Raw genomic sequence first — 15,867 nt, 5'->3', positions numbered from 1 at the left:
AGGTTGCACTGTTTGGGCTACAATAAAACAACCCAGCTTTGAAAGCAAAAGAGGGAGAAGTTTGATCTAGTGACTAGAGCACAGGACTGGGACTTGGGAACAACTGATTTGTAATCCCAGCTCTGCCCCTATATTCTATTGTAGGTCTAGGCAAGTCACGTAAACGTTCTGTGCCTTAGAGCTGTGCAATTCTACTTACCTTGTAGAGGGGTAACGAGATAATATCTGGAAGGTGCTTTGGATGTGAAGGGTGCTGTATCACTGGTGATCATCATTATTAAAACTCCAGTGCTTTGTAATACCTCAGCAAAGAGAAGAAACACCCTAGAGCTCTAATAATAATGCTAAGCATTTTGCAGGGGTAGCTCTTCATGTACTTTACATGATGTGTGTATTTCTTTACTTTCTTCAGCTGTGTCTACTGCCGTTTTTTGCCCTTGCCAATACAGATGAGGTTGTATTAAGGATAGCAAGGGTGAGAACTATGCTCTACACAGGGCCCAGCATTTAAACAATTATGTTGTTTTTACCACATTGGCTAGACGGGCTCTGAGCCAGCTGAACCAATGGGGGGCTAGGTATGGCTTTAAGGGCTGTGAATGGCATGAACGTCCCTGGATGCCCTGCTCTGACACGGCTGCTGTTCCTGCCTGGGTATTGCCTAGGGCCTGTGTCGACATTGTCAATGCTACAGCGCTGTAGCACTGGAGTGTAAACACTACAGCCAGGGAAGGCGTTCTGCTGTGGCTGCAGTAAATCCACCCCACTGCTAGCTAGGCTGCGGGGAGGGAGAAATCTTCTGTCGATCTAGCTGTGTCTGCCACAAGGAGGTCAATCTAACTACAGGGCACAGACATTAAAGTTATCTTGGCCAACCTAGCATTTAAGGTAGAGCCCAGACCCTACACAGACTGTGCAAGGACTACCCCACGTTTTGGGAGCAGGCCTGCAGCCTCCCTGAAACGCCCGTCAGCCAGGGCTTGGCTCGCCTTCACCATGTCCTGGTGGTGTGCCAGGGGAGCAGGGCACCGAGGTGGAATGGCCCCATGGCGTGACTAACCTCAGGGGCCAGCCACCGGGGCGCGTCCAGCCTGCCCCCAGGGGGAGACGCAGCCAGGAAGAGGGGGGCTGGGTCGGCTGTGATCCCCTTGGTCTGGGGCCGTGGGCACCTCCAGCCCCTGCACTAACAAACCAGGGTGTCAGGCTCAGTCCTAATCAGCAACCTGACAATAACAAACTCAAGCGGCCCTACAATAACAAGCCAGGCTGCGGTGCTAGCAAGGGATGCTGGTTGGATAAGGAGCCAGAGCTCCCAGGCGACCCTACAATAACAAGGTCTGACGCAGACACGCTCCTTGATCAGCGCCTGGCTATGAATATTGACGTGCTTATTAATATGGATAGATCTTATTAGTAATCCGCCTGGCCTGGTGAATATTCATGTATGCTAATAAGCAGCGGCCCGTCGCCGCCAAGACGTCATCAGCAGGGGCCGGGCGGGCCCAGGCGCTGCCGGCAGAGGCCGGAGATGGCGGCGCCCTCGGCCCCGCGGCCGCCCCGGCCCCGCAAGGAGCCGCAGCCGCTGGTCATCCCCCGGAGCGCGGCCGAGGAGCAGCGGCTGCGGCTGGAGCGGCTCATGAAGAACCCGGTGAGCAGCGCCGAGCCCCCGGGGCCGCCCCCCCGGACTGACCGAGCCCCCGGGACTGCCCCCCCGGACTGACCGGCCCCCGACCGATCCCCCTGCCCCCCCCGGACTGACCCGCCGCGCTGAGCCCCCGCAACCGCCCCCCCCCGGACCGATCCCCTGGACTGACCCGCCACGCCGAGCCCTCGGGACCGGCCCCCCCGGACTGATCCCCCGGGACCCCTGGACTGCCGAGCCGAGCCCCCGGGACCACTCCCACCCAGACTGATACCTCGCCTTCTCCCCCCTCTCCCCGGGACTGACCTGTGACTGGGATCTGCTCCTGGTACTGTTCCCCTCTGCTCTACCCAGGGGCAGGTCAACCCTCTCGGGACTGATCCCCCTTCACAACCCTCACCAGCTGAACCAAACTTCCCTTCCCTCACTGATCCCCCTCCCCCTGCTGGGGGCTTGGACCACACCCCTCTCTCCTAGGACTGATTCCACTTGTACTGTCTCCACCCTCTTTGTCCTGGGGTACCCTGATCCCTCCTCTGGGAACTAACCCTTCTTTGCTGCCCAGGGGCACCCCAACCCTTTTCCCCAAATTGAACTTGCTCCCTGTTTTGGGGGCCCAAACTGACCTCCCTCCTTATGCTGGGGGCCTTAACCAACCCCCTGCCTCCTCCCCTCCCCCCCCCCGACTGATCCCCTATACCCCTTCCCTGGGGGCACCTTGATCCCTCCTCCCCGGCAGACTGATCTCCCATACCTCTGTGCTCGGGGCATCCTGATTCCTCCCCCTTGGGGGATTGGTTCTTTCATCCCCTGTGTTAGGTAGACACAATGGGTAACTCTCCATTCTGTATGCTGGGAGGAAATCTCAAATTCAGTATGTGTGGGGAGGGGTGGCTGTCACTGATCTCCAGTTCCCATTCTGGGGGTGTGCCCTGACTCTTGTCCCTTGGGGCCACTGATCCCCAATTTTTCTGCTGGAGGAAAGGAGCTAGCACAGTTCTACTTCTGCTCAGATCTGTGCTGACATGCCATTGTGCATATATCAGCTTTCGATAATGCATTAAACCTTTGCCCAGAGGAGATTTTGATGGTTGGCTTGTTTTTTTTTTTTTTAGGATAAGACTGTTCCAATTCCTGAAAAACTAAATGAATGGGCACCACGCCCTCCCCCGGAATTTGTGAGAGATGTTATGGGTAAGGGCACTCGCTGTTCTTCAGATAACTATAGATCAAATGGCCTAGATGAATGTGTAATGGAAGACAGGAGAGAGAGCTCTTCTCCTGTCCACTTTTGTTAAGAAAAGCAGCCAGGAATGGGCTTTTGGTAGCATTTTTCCAAGTTGTCTCTTTATTAGTCTACGTTGTGGCTGTTTATTTTCAGAGTGTGATGTGAACAGCACCTAGGCCTCCCCAGAATGCTCGTCTGCACTTCTAACTGTGGGTAGAGGCAAGGTGCTGCTGTATTGATAGTAAGTAGTAACTCTGGCCTCCTCTAGGATCTCAAAGTGCTTCGGAGATACTAATTCAGACCTCACAGCCCCTTCTGTGAGTGTATTATCCCCATCTCTCAGAAGGTGGGAAATCGAGGCACATAATGAACATCTGAGCCAGGATCAACCTAGATCTCTTGACACTTAGACTTGAGCCTTAAAGGCCGTCCTCTGGTTTGGGACCGTGTCTCTGTTAAGTACTTTGCTGAATTGAGGCCTTAAAGAGGTGGTTTAGCAATCAAAGGGAAGGGACAGATCCTGCAGGTGAAGCCCCAGTGAGAGTGCGGGTGCAGATTGATACCAGAGAGGGAGAACTCCAAGGATCAGTGTACGAAAGGACGGGGAAGCCAATTATATCTATAATCCATTATTGCCTTAAAAGGAAGTGTGGTGAATAGACTACAATGGTTTCATTACCACTGTATTTGCTTTCCCTCCCTGACTTTGTGTGAGACCTAGCGATTCCTGTGGAAAGGGGGGCAGGTGGGAGGGACTGGTGTGTGTGTGCATAGCAGGACAAGACGTACCACATTGCCCAGTCAACCTACCGTTGCTTGAACCAGGGTGGGGGGTGAATTGAGTCTCCATGGCCCATTCAGTTCTTAGAGACTCAGCTGAGACTGATGGCAAGGGGTCTAGTCAATGAATTGACGGTGGTGATGGTTTTGTGGTGCGGGCTGCTGACCAGCAGAAACTGGACTGAGCCCCTGGTGTCTCATAGCTCTCTCTGGCTTTCAAACCCCTTTCACCTGGGCTGGATAAAAATCGATGATAAAAATATGCTGTTACCAACTTGTGATGTCTTTACTTCTTACAATCCCTCAGTCAGTTATATTCCATACAGAGTGACCAGATGTCCCGATTTTACAGGGACAGTCCTGATATTTGGGGCTTTGTCTTATATAGGTGCCTATTACCCCCCTCCCCACTCCTGTCCCAATTTTTCATGCTTGCTGTGTGGTCACCTGAATCCCATAGGCGTCCATTTGGGAGCGTCTTAGACCAGGGACATTTTTAAAACTGGAGTTTTGTTAAAGGGTTGCTGAGTCCTTTCAGAGCACACTGGACTCTGCTTCTGCACCCCGGGCCATTCCCTTTAATCTCCTCAACAGATGTCAGTGCTTAAAGGGGCAGAGTTCAGGTAAATCTTACTCTGACCTTCCCTTAGGAGGTGCTTTGTATACAGTGTGACAGGTTTGGGCCCTTTGGGGTGTCACCTGATGTTCTGGGGTGCCCCTGAGTTAGCCTGTTCTGCCAGCCTAGGTCCCCTTTACCTTGTCTTACTGGGCTAGGCTCATGAGCCAATTCCAGCCAAGTGCACAGGCAGGGGCACACCCAGCTGCAGAGAGAGACAGAGATCCGCTCTGGGAAGATTCAGCCTTAGGGGCTCGCCCCAACACTCTGGTGCCCACTCCCTTTAAGGGGCACAAACCCAAAGGTTTTATGAAATTCACCCCCGCCCTCAGTCTGGAGGGAGATATGCACAACTCTCCCCCACGGTTAGAAATTAAATAAATTGGATTATATTATAAACAAGAAATAAGTTTAACAACTACAAAAGGTGAATTTTAAGTAAGTATGAGAGATAACAGACCAAAAAAGCAGATTACTGAACAAATAAACCAAAGTACACAAGCTAAGCTCAATAAACTGAAGAAATAGGTTACAAAATGTAAATTCTCACCCTGAATATGATTTTAGGCAGGTTGCAAAGTTTCTGTGATTCAGAGTTCCTTTCAGACTGGACCCCTGTCTCAATCTGGACTCCTCCCCTGCCTTCCCTTCAGCTGGCTTTAGCAATCTTTCTTCTTGGGTAGAAGGCCAGGGAGAGGAGGAGCCACGTTTGCCTTCCTCCCCACCCTTGAGTAGGATTTACATAAGATGAGAATCCTTTGTTACCAAAATGTGACACCTCCGTTCCCTTCCAGTGGAAAGTTACAAGCAGTCCCAAGTCATGTTTAGTATCAGGTGACAAGACCACTTGACTCTGTAGTATCTCAGCATCCATGAAACAGTGGCAGTATAGAGCAGTCTGCAGGAAGGCCAAGCCTTTTAACAGTCCATTTTCCTCGCGGATAGGTCATCAGCCCTGTCTGGCTTTTCCATTGTTGTGCCTGAAGTGGTAGCAGTGGGCATCACCCAAAGTAGCATAGTTGAAATACAAATACATAGTCACTGTTCCTAACTTCAAGTACAGAAATGATACAGGCATACACATTGGATAATCACATTCTGTAAATTATAACCTTTCCAATGATATTTTACAAGACCCATCTTGCATAAAGTACATCAGTCATGTCATATTCATATAAGCATATTTTCATAATGAATATGGAGTGAAAGGTCACATACAAAGAGTAGCAGACTATCTAATGATCCTTGTGCCATTGGCAGGTTCTAGTGCTGGAGCTGGCAGTGGGGAATTCCATGTGTACCGACATCTTCGTCGGCGAGAGTACCAGAGGCAGGATTTCATGGATGCCATGGCTGAGAAGGTCAGCGGGCCCCTTACAGCAGTCAATTGTCCGATTACTCAGTTTTCATTGTACTGTTTTTCTACGTGTGTGTGAAATCAGATGAACTTCAAGCTGGCTGTTTTTCCTAATATGGGATATGTGCTCTGGAAAACCAGCATTAACACATCTGGCTCTTTGCATCAGACCGTGCCATTCCCTCTCTGTAATGGCTGACCCTGCTGGAGGCTTATGCCCTCGTTCCCAAATATGACTTAAAAATGCTTTAAAAATCAATAGAAATATGAGTAGATTCTTCCCAGCCAACAAAGTGAGCAGCATAGGTTATGCTTCCTTGGTTAACAGCCCTTGGCTTACAAAGACAGCATCAAAACAAGTACTTCTCTAAACTCAGGAATCAAAAATTGCCCACTCCTGGACTTGCTCTCAAGTCCTGGACCAGGGATACATTAGCACTGCTCTCCCATGGATCTTTGTCCCTCGGCCGAGTCCCCCTCTCAGCACATCTTTCAAAGTCACTTGATTCGTGTGTTGCTGCTGATGTCTTCCATGTTATTCCCTCTTTTGCTATATAATTTTCTAGGGCCAAATCCTCAGGTTCTTGTTGCACTTGATGTTGATTAGGTCCTCACCCTTTCCCCCCTCCCCTCTCAGTTAAGGATCTTGGAATTTGGCTGTTAAATTTTACAAAGAACATTTTTCTTATCAATACACATTTTTTAATATAAAAAGGCACCCACACCAAACGTGCTGGCAAATCTTCCCAGTGTGTCTGCTAAGAGACTTCTCCCAACATCGAGAGATAATTTATATAATCACATTTTGTTTAGATTGTAACCAAAATGTCACATGATCAATTACAGCAAAAACTGGATGAGGAATACCAGAAGAAACTGGAGAAGAATAAGATGATTGCAGAAGAGCAGACGGCGAAACGCAGAAGGAAGCGGTGAGAGCAAATTGTTCCTGGGAGACTGAACATAGAAACTCTAAATGCTTTATGTCCTGCCTGTAGCTACATAGTTTGGCTGAATGCTGTCTTCCACGGTCCAGATCTTTCAGCTCAGATGTCTGACTACAGAGATCAGTTTCAAAAGTGTTTTTAAAAGTTTCTTAAGTGAGTGTCTGTAGCACTTGGAGCCAAGAACTTTAAGTTCAGAAAATGACTGTGCATCTTGGGTATTTGCAGGGATATGAGCCTGCAGAACAAAAGGTGACGACTTTGTAGATCAGGGTTCTGTTTAAATCAACGTGATTTATTCAGCTCATTGTTTCATGTGGATGCTCAAAAAGACTGCAGATCAGAATTACTACTTAAGTTGACTATTTAAGTCAACAGTACTGTGTGTGCTCTCTTATACCAGTAGTGAATTTAGCTCTGAAAATATACCAGATATATGGAACTACTGATTAATGTGAAATGTTTAAAATCACATTATAACTGACTGCTATCCATCAGCATATATGGGATTGACACAGATAAATTCCTGTTAACAAACATACTCTAGGAATTGTATCCGATTGATGGAGGCATGTGAAGTCTGCAATCTTTGTTTAGTGCAGTGTCTTTTTAAAACACTAGGGCAACCTAGAGGACTAAATTTTCAGAGGTGTTGAGCCCCTGCAGCTTCCATTCACCATCACTGGAGACTGTTGTTCAGGGTTCTAGTGACTGAAAGGTGCTACCAGCTGTTGAAAGGTCTATGAAATTAGTTACTGGTCTCAGTTAATGTATCTGTGCACAAGTATCCACATCACAAACAGCCTTGTCACCCTTGACTCTTACTGGTCCCTTGTTAGCATTCTTGACATAAGGGCCAAGGAGAGAATGAGCCCTGGAGACTGAAATTCTCTCCTACACCTTTAGGTTAGAACTGAAGCATGCTGCTGGGGAGATGTTTGTAATAGGTCAGTGTAGTTAGAGAGATGATTTCAAGTTAAAAACTTGTATATAAAAATGGTTAGTGATAATACCTTCCATTTTTTTAATTTTCAGCTTTAACAAACTGACTTCGCCATTCTGTTTGCTTTTTGGGCATTTTTTCTTGGATAATGAAAATAGATGAGTCACGCTCATTTTTGTTTCATGTCTGTTCCATTTTCAGTTTCTTCTGTACTAGCACATGGGTTGCAAGTCCCCCAGGAAAATGGCTAAAAAATATGAAAGTTTTCAGTTGGAATAAAAACAACTTGGGGACATTTCTGTTGGTCTTGTTTTGTCAAACTTCACTCTCACTAAAGGGAAATGTGAGGCCAGATTTGACCTGAACTTGGCTTTTAAGGTCCATGTTCCAAACCTGACAGGAGCATATCGTCTAACACATTAAAATGTACAAAAAGATTGAAATGCTGGAATTTTCACTGTCATGAGTGTTTTTTCTTGTTTTACAGACAGAAGTTAAAAGAGAAGAAACTGCTGGCTAAGAAAAGTAAACTTGAGCAAAAGAAGCAGCAAGAAGGTCAGCAGAATAAAATTTTCCCCTTCTTCAGGGCTCAGTTCTGCTCGCTCTCCTCCCCCTCCCCCCTGCTGAGCTTGCAGTTTGTGCCTGTGTGACAGAGGACAAGCTAGTCTGTTAAATTTCAGTATAACTTTCAAAAGCCCCATTGAAATTCACTTAGGATGGGAGCTAGGCTGGTAAATCACGTGGGGTATGTCTGCAGCAGCTGGGGCAGACAGATGCGCTAGCTCTGCTCGAGCTAGTGCACTCACGGTAGCAATGTGAAGGTCTGTGCTGCTTACCGACCAAGAGGGTTGAGCAGCTGTGTACTCAGTTGGCTAGCCCGTGCCACTGCCACATGCTGCAATGGCCACACTAATATTTTTAGCTCGCTAGCTTGCCAGCACATCTGTCTGTCCGGGCTGGGAAGCAACCTCCCTGCTGCAATGTAGACTTATCCTTAGGTGCTTCTGAAAATGCTACCCTTCATTCAAAATATCGCTGACCTACAAACTGGTTCGGTTTGCTCCTTAACTGCAGCAAATGTTGATGTTTTCCTAAGATGATGCTTTTGCAAATATTTTGGCTCGGTCAAACTGAGAACTTGCCTTTTGTAAAATGCTCTAATTCTGCATTTTTAGAAAGGGAATCAGATGACATAAAAATAGTCTTACGCACTGAGGACAGGGCAGAAAAATTAGAACCGCACTGAGGAAAAAACTGCATACTGTGTGGCCAGCCAGAAACTGACTTATGGTACTGCGTGTAAAAGAGTGATCTATTCCGGTACCATCCGTGTTCCACATATAGAAAGAAACATCCACAATTCTATAGCTGTTCTGTTTAAATCTGGAAAATCAGGTATTTTAGTACAATCAAGATTACTGATTGGAGAATCAAACACTTGTTGACTAGGTAGCTCTAGTGAGAGCACGATCACTCACTTTTCTTAGAAATAACTGCACGTTGTGGCTTTGAATTATGATTGCACAGGAAGTCTTTGAGGGCTGTGGCAATGCTGATAGTTTTGCTAGATGTGACTATATCTGTTTGTAAAACACACATCTGTTTGAACCTGACATTTGCCAGCCTGTGACCTATTAAATCAGATGGTCAATCCTTGGCATAATTCCACTGAAGTGACACTACAGGTGGATTTGGTGCCTTGTTATCAGTTCATTAGTTTGTTGTGGAGCTTGATCTTGAGGCAAACATAAATTGTAGAGTCTTTATTTTGACTGGTGTCATATTTAACTACAGTTATGTACTGGTGAGGATGGAATTGCTGCATCAGGGACTTGTGATGTGGTGTGGAGTCTTTCACATCTAGGTTGTTGGTTGGAACTAGCATCACAGTTGGCTGTAACTGGCAACGGTCTTGGAAGTCTCAACAGAGATCATACTCCCCTCTGTCTTCTAGAGGGAGACCTTCCAAAGCAAGGTGGAAGTTTATTGGTTGGATTGCGTAGGGAAGCGTGTTCTCTGAATAAACAGGACTTCAGTTTCCAGGACTGTGAATCCAACTCCTGTCGCCTTTTCTTTTTTTTTTTTTTTTTTTCTTTCAGTAAAGTGTGGTGCCTAATATCAAGTGACGTTACACAGCTTCACCAGTTGGTGGCATCAAACTACTAAGAAATAAAATGCTGTGTGCAAGGGTTGGTGCTTGGGATGAGTACTGTTGCGTCCCAAACCAAATTCAGGTGTAGGAGCTGGAGGAGGGCGTTAGGAAGGATTTTGGATCAAGGGTCCCATTTTATCCAATCAAAGATCATCATTGGGGTTCTGATAAATGGTCCCAGGTCTGGTCCTTCTCCAGCAGATTGAAACTTGAGACGCTTTTCATGAACCTGGTTTGCAACACCTACCCCACAGAGCTCAGCATACTCCTAAGCAAGGCCAAACCTGTCAATCTGTTGCAGATCCCAGCATAGCTATAAAATAGCTGTGATCTTGAACGGGCACTACCTAGTGGTACAAGGAGTGCTAGTAATAACTAGGAGCAATGGGATACAATTAAGAAGCTGAAGTGAGGGAATATTCCTGAAGGTGTGATTTTTCTGGTGCGCCCATCGTTTCACTTGGAAGCCTGTCACATGGGGCCTTTAAAAGATAACTGGACAAAATGTTAGTAAATACATGGTAGAGAGCAATTTTGCAATGACCCTTTAGGATTGGACAAGGTGGGTAACCTAATAAGCTTTTTCTCTTCTAATTTCTGAGGTTAATCTGCTGTTTAATACATTGGCGTGCATGCCTTGTTCCAGGTAATCAACATGTTCTCTTTACCCCATTAGAGTCTGACCAGTCTCAAGAGCAACAGACCAGTGAGGAAGAAGATGAGGATACCAAGGAGGAGGAAGAGAAGGAGGATGATGCAGAAGATCCCAGCTTTGTGATGGGAAGATGATGATGATGCAGTGGCAGCTGGAAACAACGTTCATTACTTTATGTTCAGGAACACAGAAGCTTTCATCTCATATGCTAATAGGTTCTGCCTGGCTGTTGTACCTGCTTGACAGTGGAGGTGTGACCTTCACATCTGAGTCCCAAAGGCTTTTGGTAGAAGGCTGCCAAATAAGAGTATTTTCATAACTGCTTGTATAACTGCTGTGCAGTCTGCTATAAGGTTGCTCTAACGAGCCAGCCACAAGCCTGCGTTACCCTAGAGTTCTTTCTAGCATGGCCCAAAGTGTTTTCTGGCTGAGATCGAAAACATATCCATCGACATTTGAGGGCAGATTCTGCCCTGAAGGCTGTGTACGCAACATTCATTGAACTCACTAGCAGTGGGATGTATGATTCGAGGGCAGAATTTAACTTGAAGTAAAGATTGGACTGGGCCCAAACTCCCCCACACTGTGAGTATTTTCAATTTGGGGTTGTGTATTGGGCCCGGCTCTAACCCGAAGAAGTCAGTTTCTGTTGCTAGACGAGGGTGAGAGGTATTTAAACAGAGAAACCCTTTTTTATTGCTCAGATGTGCCCTATTCCTTTCTTTTCAATTTTTCTATTAATAAAACGGGAATGTCTGATTTCCTGTCTGCTCTTATTTGAATGTGATTTAACTAACACAGGAACCTCTTGCCTGCTGATTTTAAAGCTGGACTCAGGCGTTTTTAAAGAACATGAATGATGCTTTGTTTCCTGGGGGTGGGGTGGGGTGGAGAAGCATGTGAAATTCCAGGAAATTTAGAGAAATACTTAACATTATATGGCAATGCTGTGCCATCCTAACCGTGTTTGGATTAAGGGATGAAGAGAGCAGTAGTGACACCAACGCTTAACAGGGAGATAACAGATTTAAGACTGTAGAGAGCTGCTGTGTATACTGTGCCTTTAATTTTCTGATAGGAAGAGCTTTTTCTTCTAATTTTTCCAAAAGAAAGTAGGTCTGTAACCTACCAACACAGGGCCAGTCATCTCTTAAGGGATAGCAGCCTCTCTTTCTATCATGCTTTGAACCTTGTGTTGCTGTGTTAAATGTTTTGCGGTCCTGGGACACACATCCTTCTCTTAAAGACTGTCTTGGGGCGGTCTCTGCAGAAAGATCCAGCACAGTGCAGCCTCAGGGTTGACGCACGCTAGCGGGGCACCTTGCCCTGCCACTGCTTGAACTGTGCCTGTTTTGTGGAGAGAGGACTTTAGGTTTCAGGAGCTGTCAGTGCAGCACCTTCCATCTGCACTGACCAGTTAAATTAAAACCAAAACCCATTTCTGTATCCATTGCCAGCAGCTTGGATTGAAGAAAACAACTTTTGTTTCTTTTTAACTTGGAAGTGCTGGTCGTTTTTTGAATGCTTTTAGTCCAGGAGCTATTTTTTTTCCTCTCAAGCCTTTGCTGATGCTAAGTTATCTAAAATATCCTTAAAAGAAAGGGAGACTATTAGATCAGCCTGCTGCATCTGATGTTGCTGCCTGAAACCAGTTGTGGTGGTTGAGCAAGTTAATGTTCTGCTTCTCTGTAAAGTTACCTGCATAATGGGGAAGCAGACTTTGTTGCTTCCACTGAGGTTTTTTCCAGTTCTCGGAGGCTAGATCCCTTTCCTTAATGGCCTGTGGCAAGGTCATCTCTCCTTCAGTGGTGGAAAGCTGCTTTGTGCTCTCTTTGGAGCTCATCGCTGCAGAAGGTGAGGCTTCAAAGCAAGCTATATGCTTTGTATGCTGTCTCTAGCCCACTCCCAGTGCGGGGAGTAGGACTGAAGAGACTGAATGATTCCATGATCAGTGAGACAAGGTGGGTGAGGTAATATCTTTTATTGGGCCAACTTCTGTTGGTGAGAGAGAGGGAGACAAGCTTTTGAGCTTACGGAGAGGAGTTCTTCAGCTCTGGGAAATGTACTCATAGTGTCCCAGCTAAATACAAGGCGGAACAGATTGTTTAGCATACGTGGTTAATGTATATTTCAAGGTGAAGTGGCCTGTCAACACCAGTCATGCGGGAGAAAGGAAGGAAGTGGGAGATGGGGAAAAGAGAGGCAGCTGGGAGTGGGGCAGAGTGGCTGTTGTGGTGAGCCACAATTCCAGTATCCCTATTCCGTCCATGATTCGTAGTGTCTAGCAAAGTTATTTCAGTTCCCAGGCTCGTCCTTTGAAGGTGTTGTGCAGATTTCCCTAGTGGACGAGGACTGAAAGGTTTTCCACCCACAGGTGAAAGGGTGTGTTTATCTTTTTTCCTTTTCCTGTGAGCTCATGCGAGAGCGTAGTAATGGCTTTCACCCACGTAGTTGCTGAGGTGTTTAGTGTGCTGGAAGGAGGTACACGACATGTTAACAACACGCTACGATCAGTGGCGTTTCCCCAGGGATCTTGGTACAGCCATGAGTTAGGAGAACTGTGCCCTCTGCTTGCTCCGGGCAGGCAGAGGGTGAGCAAACTTTCCACACTAGGATGATTTGTAGGTGACAGGTAAAACATAGGCTATTTCCCAGCCTGTATGGGGGGAAAAGGGAGGGGAGGAGTATGAGTCTCATGAATAAACTGTTCCCTGAGGCATAGCTTCTCTTCCGACGTGTCAGGTTGCTGGGCTGAATGAAATGAATGGGGTTTTTCATTAATTAAAGGCATGCGTGTCACCTGAGGACTCTCATCTGAATGGTGAAGATGGACTTGTCTATCCCACTACATTAGGGTCCAACTGCATTCAAGCTATGCTGCCTGGTTCTGTCGCCTTATGACTCTCTAACGACCTATAGTGAATTGTGTATATACACACACACACACACATCTCCTTCCAAGAACATTAAGCTTGTATGTGAAACTCATCAAAGGACTGATGTTGCACCACTGAAGGTGAAATGTGTCCTGCTGTTTCCCTTGCTAGCAGTCTCTAGGAGGGCTGAATGTGTGTGTCAGTTCAGGCCATGTTTGGTGTATGTTGCAAGAAATCCTGCAAAGAACTGTATAAGCTACTTTAGAGATATGTTTCAATGGTGTGTCTTCTAGACCACAGACATTGTACTGTAAATACCTATGCAGTATGTCTGCCCCTGAATACTAAGACCACAGTATGCTGTGGTAATCTTATAAAGGAAAATTAGTATCATTATCCTCATATAGAAAGGAAAACTGAAGTACAGCAGGGGAAGTGGCTTGTTCTGGGTCCCTTGAGAAATCAGTAGCAGAAACCTAGGTCTCTGGATTTCTAGTCCAATGCAGTTCCAAATGAGGATTGGCAAAATAAAGGCTACAGTAGTAAAACTGAGCAACTTTCAGCATCACACCTTGAATGAATGCAAAAATTGAACAACCTAAATGGTGAAAAGTAAATTAAATACATATTTATATTATTGTTGGGCTAGGAGTTATTTGGATTGGCTTTTGCTGTGTGTCTCCTCCCCCCCCTCCCCCAAGAAAACTGACTTCTGAAAGATGGGAATGACTTTAGGGGTCAAGCTGCCCTATTGTGCTACTTTTGTCCTGGTAACATTTGGTATGGAATTTGCATTTTCCTGCATCTTCTTTTTAAGTAAAGAACTATGATGGCCTCTTCCCTGCAACGCAGTCCACATCCCTGCTCCCTCTTGCAATGGGCTCCTCTACGATTTCCTGCAGAGTCTATAGAGAGCAGGTGCAGCCCAGGGTGCTGTGCTCTGGTTTTGTTTCTAATGTACAAAGGGATACTTTCCTGTGCTGCAGTCCAGAGGTGACTGCAGCTCAGAAGAGGAGGTCACTGCCTTCCTCAGTTCATCTCAGTGGGACAAACAGGGATGTTTTGTAAGGTAGACAGATGATTGCTGGGGTGCATAATTATTTGTTCTACAATAAAGCAAATGGGGTGGTTCTTTCCATCCTATTGAGTCCCTCCTGGCCTCGGTGCAAAGAATAGCGATTACGTCTGAATAGGCTTGTGATTAAATTTTGATGCAACGGATTTGTCTTTTGATCTTCAAAAAAGCCTCCTTCAAAGATTGTAGGCCCTGCGAACACGATTATGCGCTTGGTTGCTCCTGGGTTGTTGGCTCTATCTATGCTTTCTATATAGCAGGACACTGCAGCAGGCAAGTGCACTCCTCCATCTGATACTTGTAAACCGCACACGGTATGGGCCTGGCAGATGCAGCTCCTGGTAGTGTGGGGTCACTCTATTCTCACCCCTGTAGTGCTCCGCAGTCAACGGCCTATGCCTGCAGGGTGCTGGGCCTTGGGGGGAGGGTGTCTGTCCATTGCAGAGTTGGAGCGATTTGCCCACCTGTTGGGATTTCTCTGGAGAGTGGAGATGAACGGACCAGCCCTGCAGTCCCCATCCTGGCTCTGGGAGCTGGAGGTGTTACACAATCCCTTAGCAGAGAGATACCCCAGCGTGTGTGGCTGCTGTGATTCCCACTGCAGGGTAGGGGAGACCCTCTGCACCCTTCCTGCACCATCCACTCCTATGCAGACTTCTCCTGCCCATCTCACAGTGGGGTGAGCCCCAGACTTCCCCTGTCCCACCCCCGAGAACTGACCCCAGACTCCCCCTGCCCCCTCTACAGGGGTGAGCCCCTGACTTCCCCTGTCCCACCCCTGAGAACTGACCCCAGACTCCCCCTGCCCCCTCTACAGGGGTGAGCCCCTGACTTCCCCTGTCCCACCCCCGAGAACTGACCCCAGACTCCCCCTGCCCCCTCTACGGGGGCAAGCCCCTGACTTCCCCTGTTCCCCTGCAGAGAGGCGACCCCCGCCCCCTCTACAGGGGTGAGCCCGACTTCCCCTGTCCCACCCCTGAGAACTGACCCCAGACTCCCCCTGCCCCCTCTACAGGGGTGAGCCCCTGACTTCCCCTGTCCCCCTGCAGAGAGGTGACCCCAGACTCCCCCTGCCCCCTCTACAGGGGTGAGCCCCAGACTTCCCCTGTCCCACCCCCGAGAACTGACCCCAGACTCCCCCTGCCCCCTCTACAGGGGTGAGCCCCTGACTTCCCCTGTCCCACCCCTGAGAACTGACCCCAGACTCCCCCTGCCCCCTCTACAGGGGTGAGCCCCTGACTTCCCCTGTCCCACCCCAGAGAACTGACCCCAGACTCCCCCTGCCCCCTCTACAGGGGTGAGCCCCAGACTTCCCCTGTCCCACCCCCGAGAACTGACCCCAGACTCCCCCTGCCCCCTCTACAGGGGTGAGCCCCAGACTTCCCCTGTCCCACCCCCGAGAACTGACCCCAGACTCCCCCGCCCCCTCTACAGGGGTGAGCCCCTGACTTCCCCTGTCCCACCCCTGAGAACTGACCCCAGACTCCCCCTGCCCCCCCACTGGGTGGAGCCCCTGATTCCCCCTGTCCCCCCTGAAGAGCGATGACCCCCCCCGCGCCATCCCCATGGGATGAGCCGCAGGCCCCGCCCATCTCGCCC

General features: G+C 48.0%; 1 protein-coding gene across 1 annotated transcript; it reads left to right on the top strand.

Moving 5' to 3' along the window:
- Positions 1-1,496: 1,496 nt before the first annotated feature.
- On the top strand, positions 1,497-11,076 carry PRKRIP1 (PRKR interacting protein 1). The gene is made up of 6 exons (XM_050929133.1): positions 1,497-1,648; positions 2,758-2,836; positions 5,527-5,627; positions 6,470-6,555; positions 7,998-8,065; positions 10,339-11,076. The coding sequence occupies exons 1-6, from the start codon at positions 1,529-1,531 to the stop codon at positions 10,449-10,451; spliced, it is 567 nt and encodes a 188-aa protein (XP_050785090.1). The 5' UTR covers positions 1,497-1,528; the 3' UTR covers positions 10,452-11,076.
- The last annotated feature ends 4,791 nt before the right edge of the window (positions 11,077-15,867 follow it).

The sequence above is a fragment of the Gopherus flavomarginatus genome, chromosome 19, assembly GCF_025201925.1.
Source record: "Gopherus flavomarginatus isolate rGopFla2 chromosome 19, rGopFla2.mat.asm, whole genome shotgun sequence".
Lineage (NCBI taxonomy): Eukaryota > Metazoa > Chordata > Testudines > Testudinidae > Gopherus > Gopherus flavomarginatus.
This window is presented reverse-complemented; position numbering and strand designations above follow the sequence as displayed.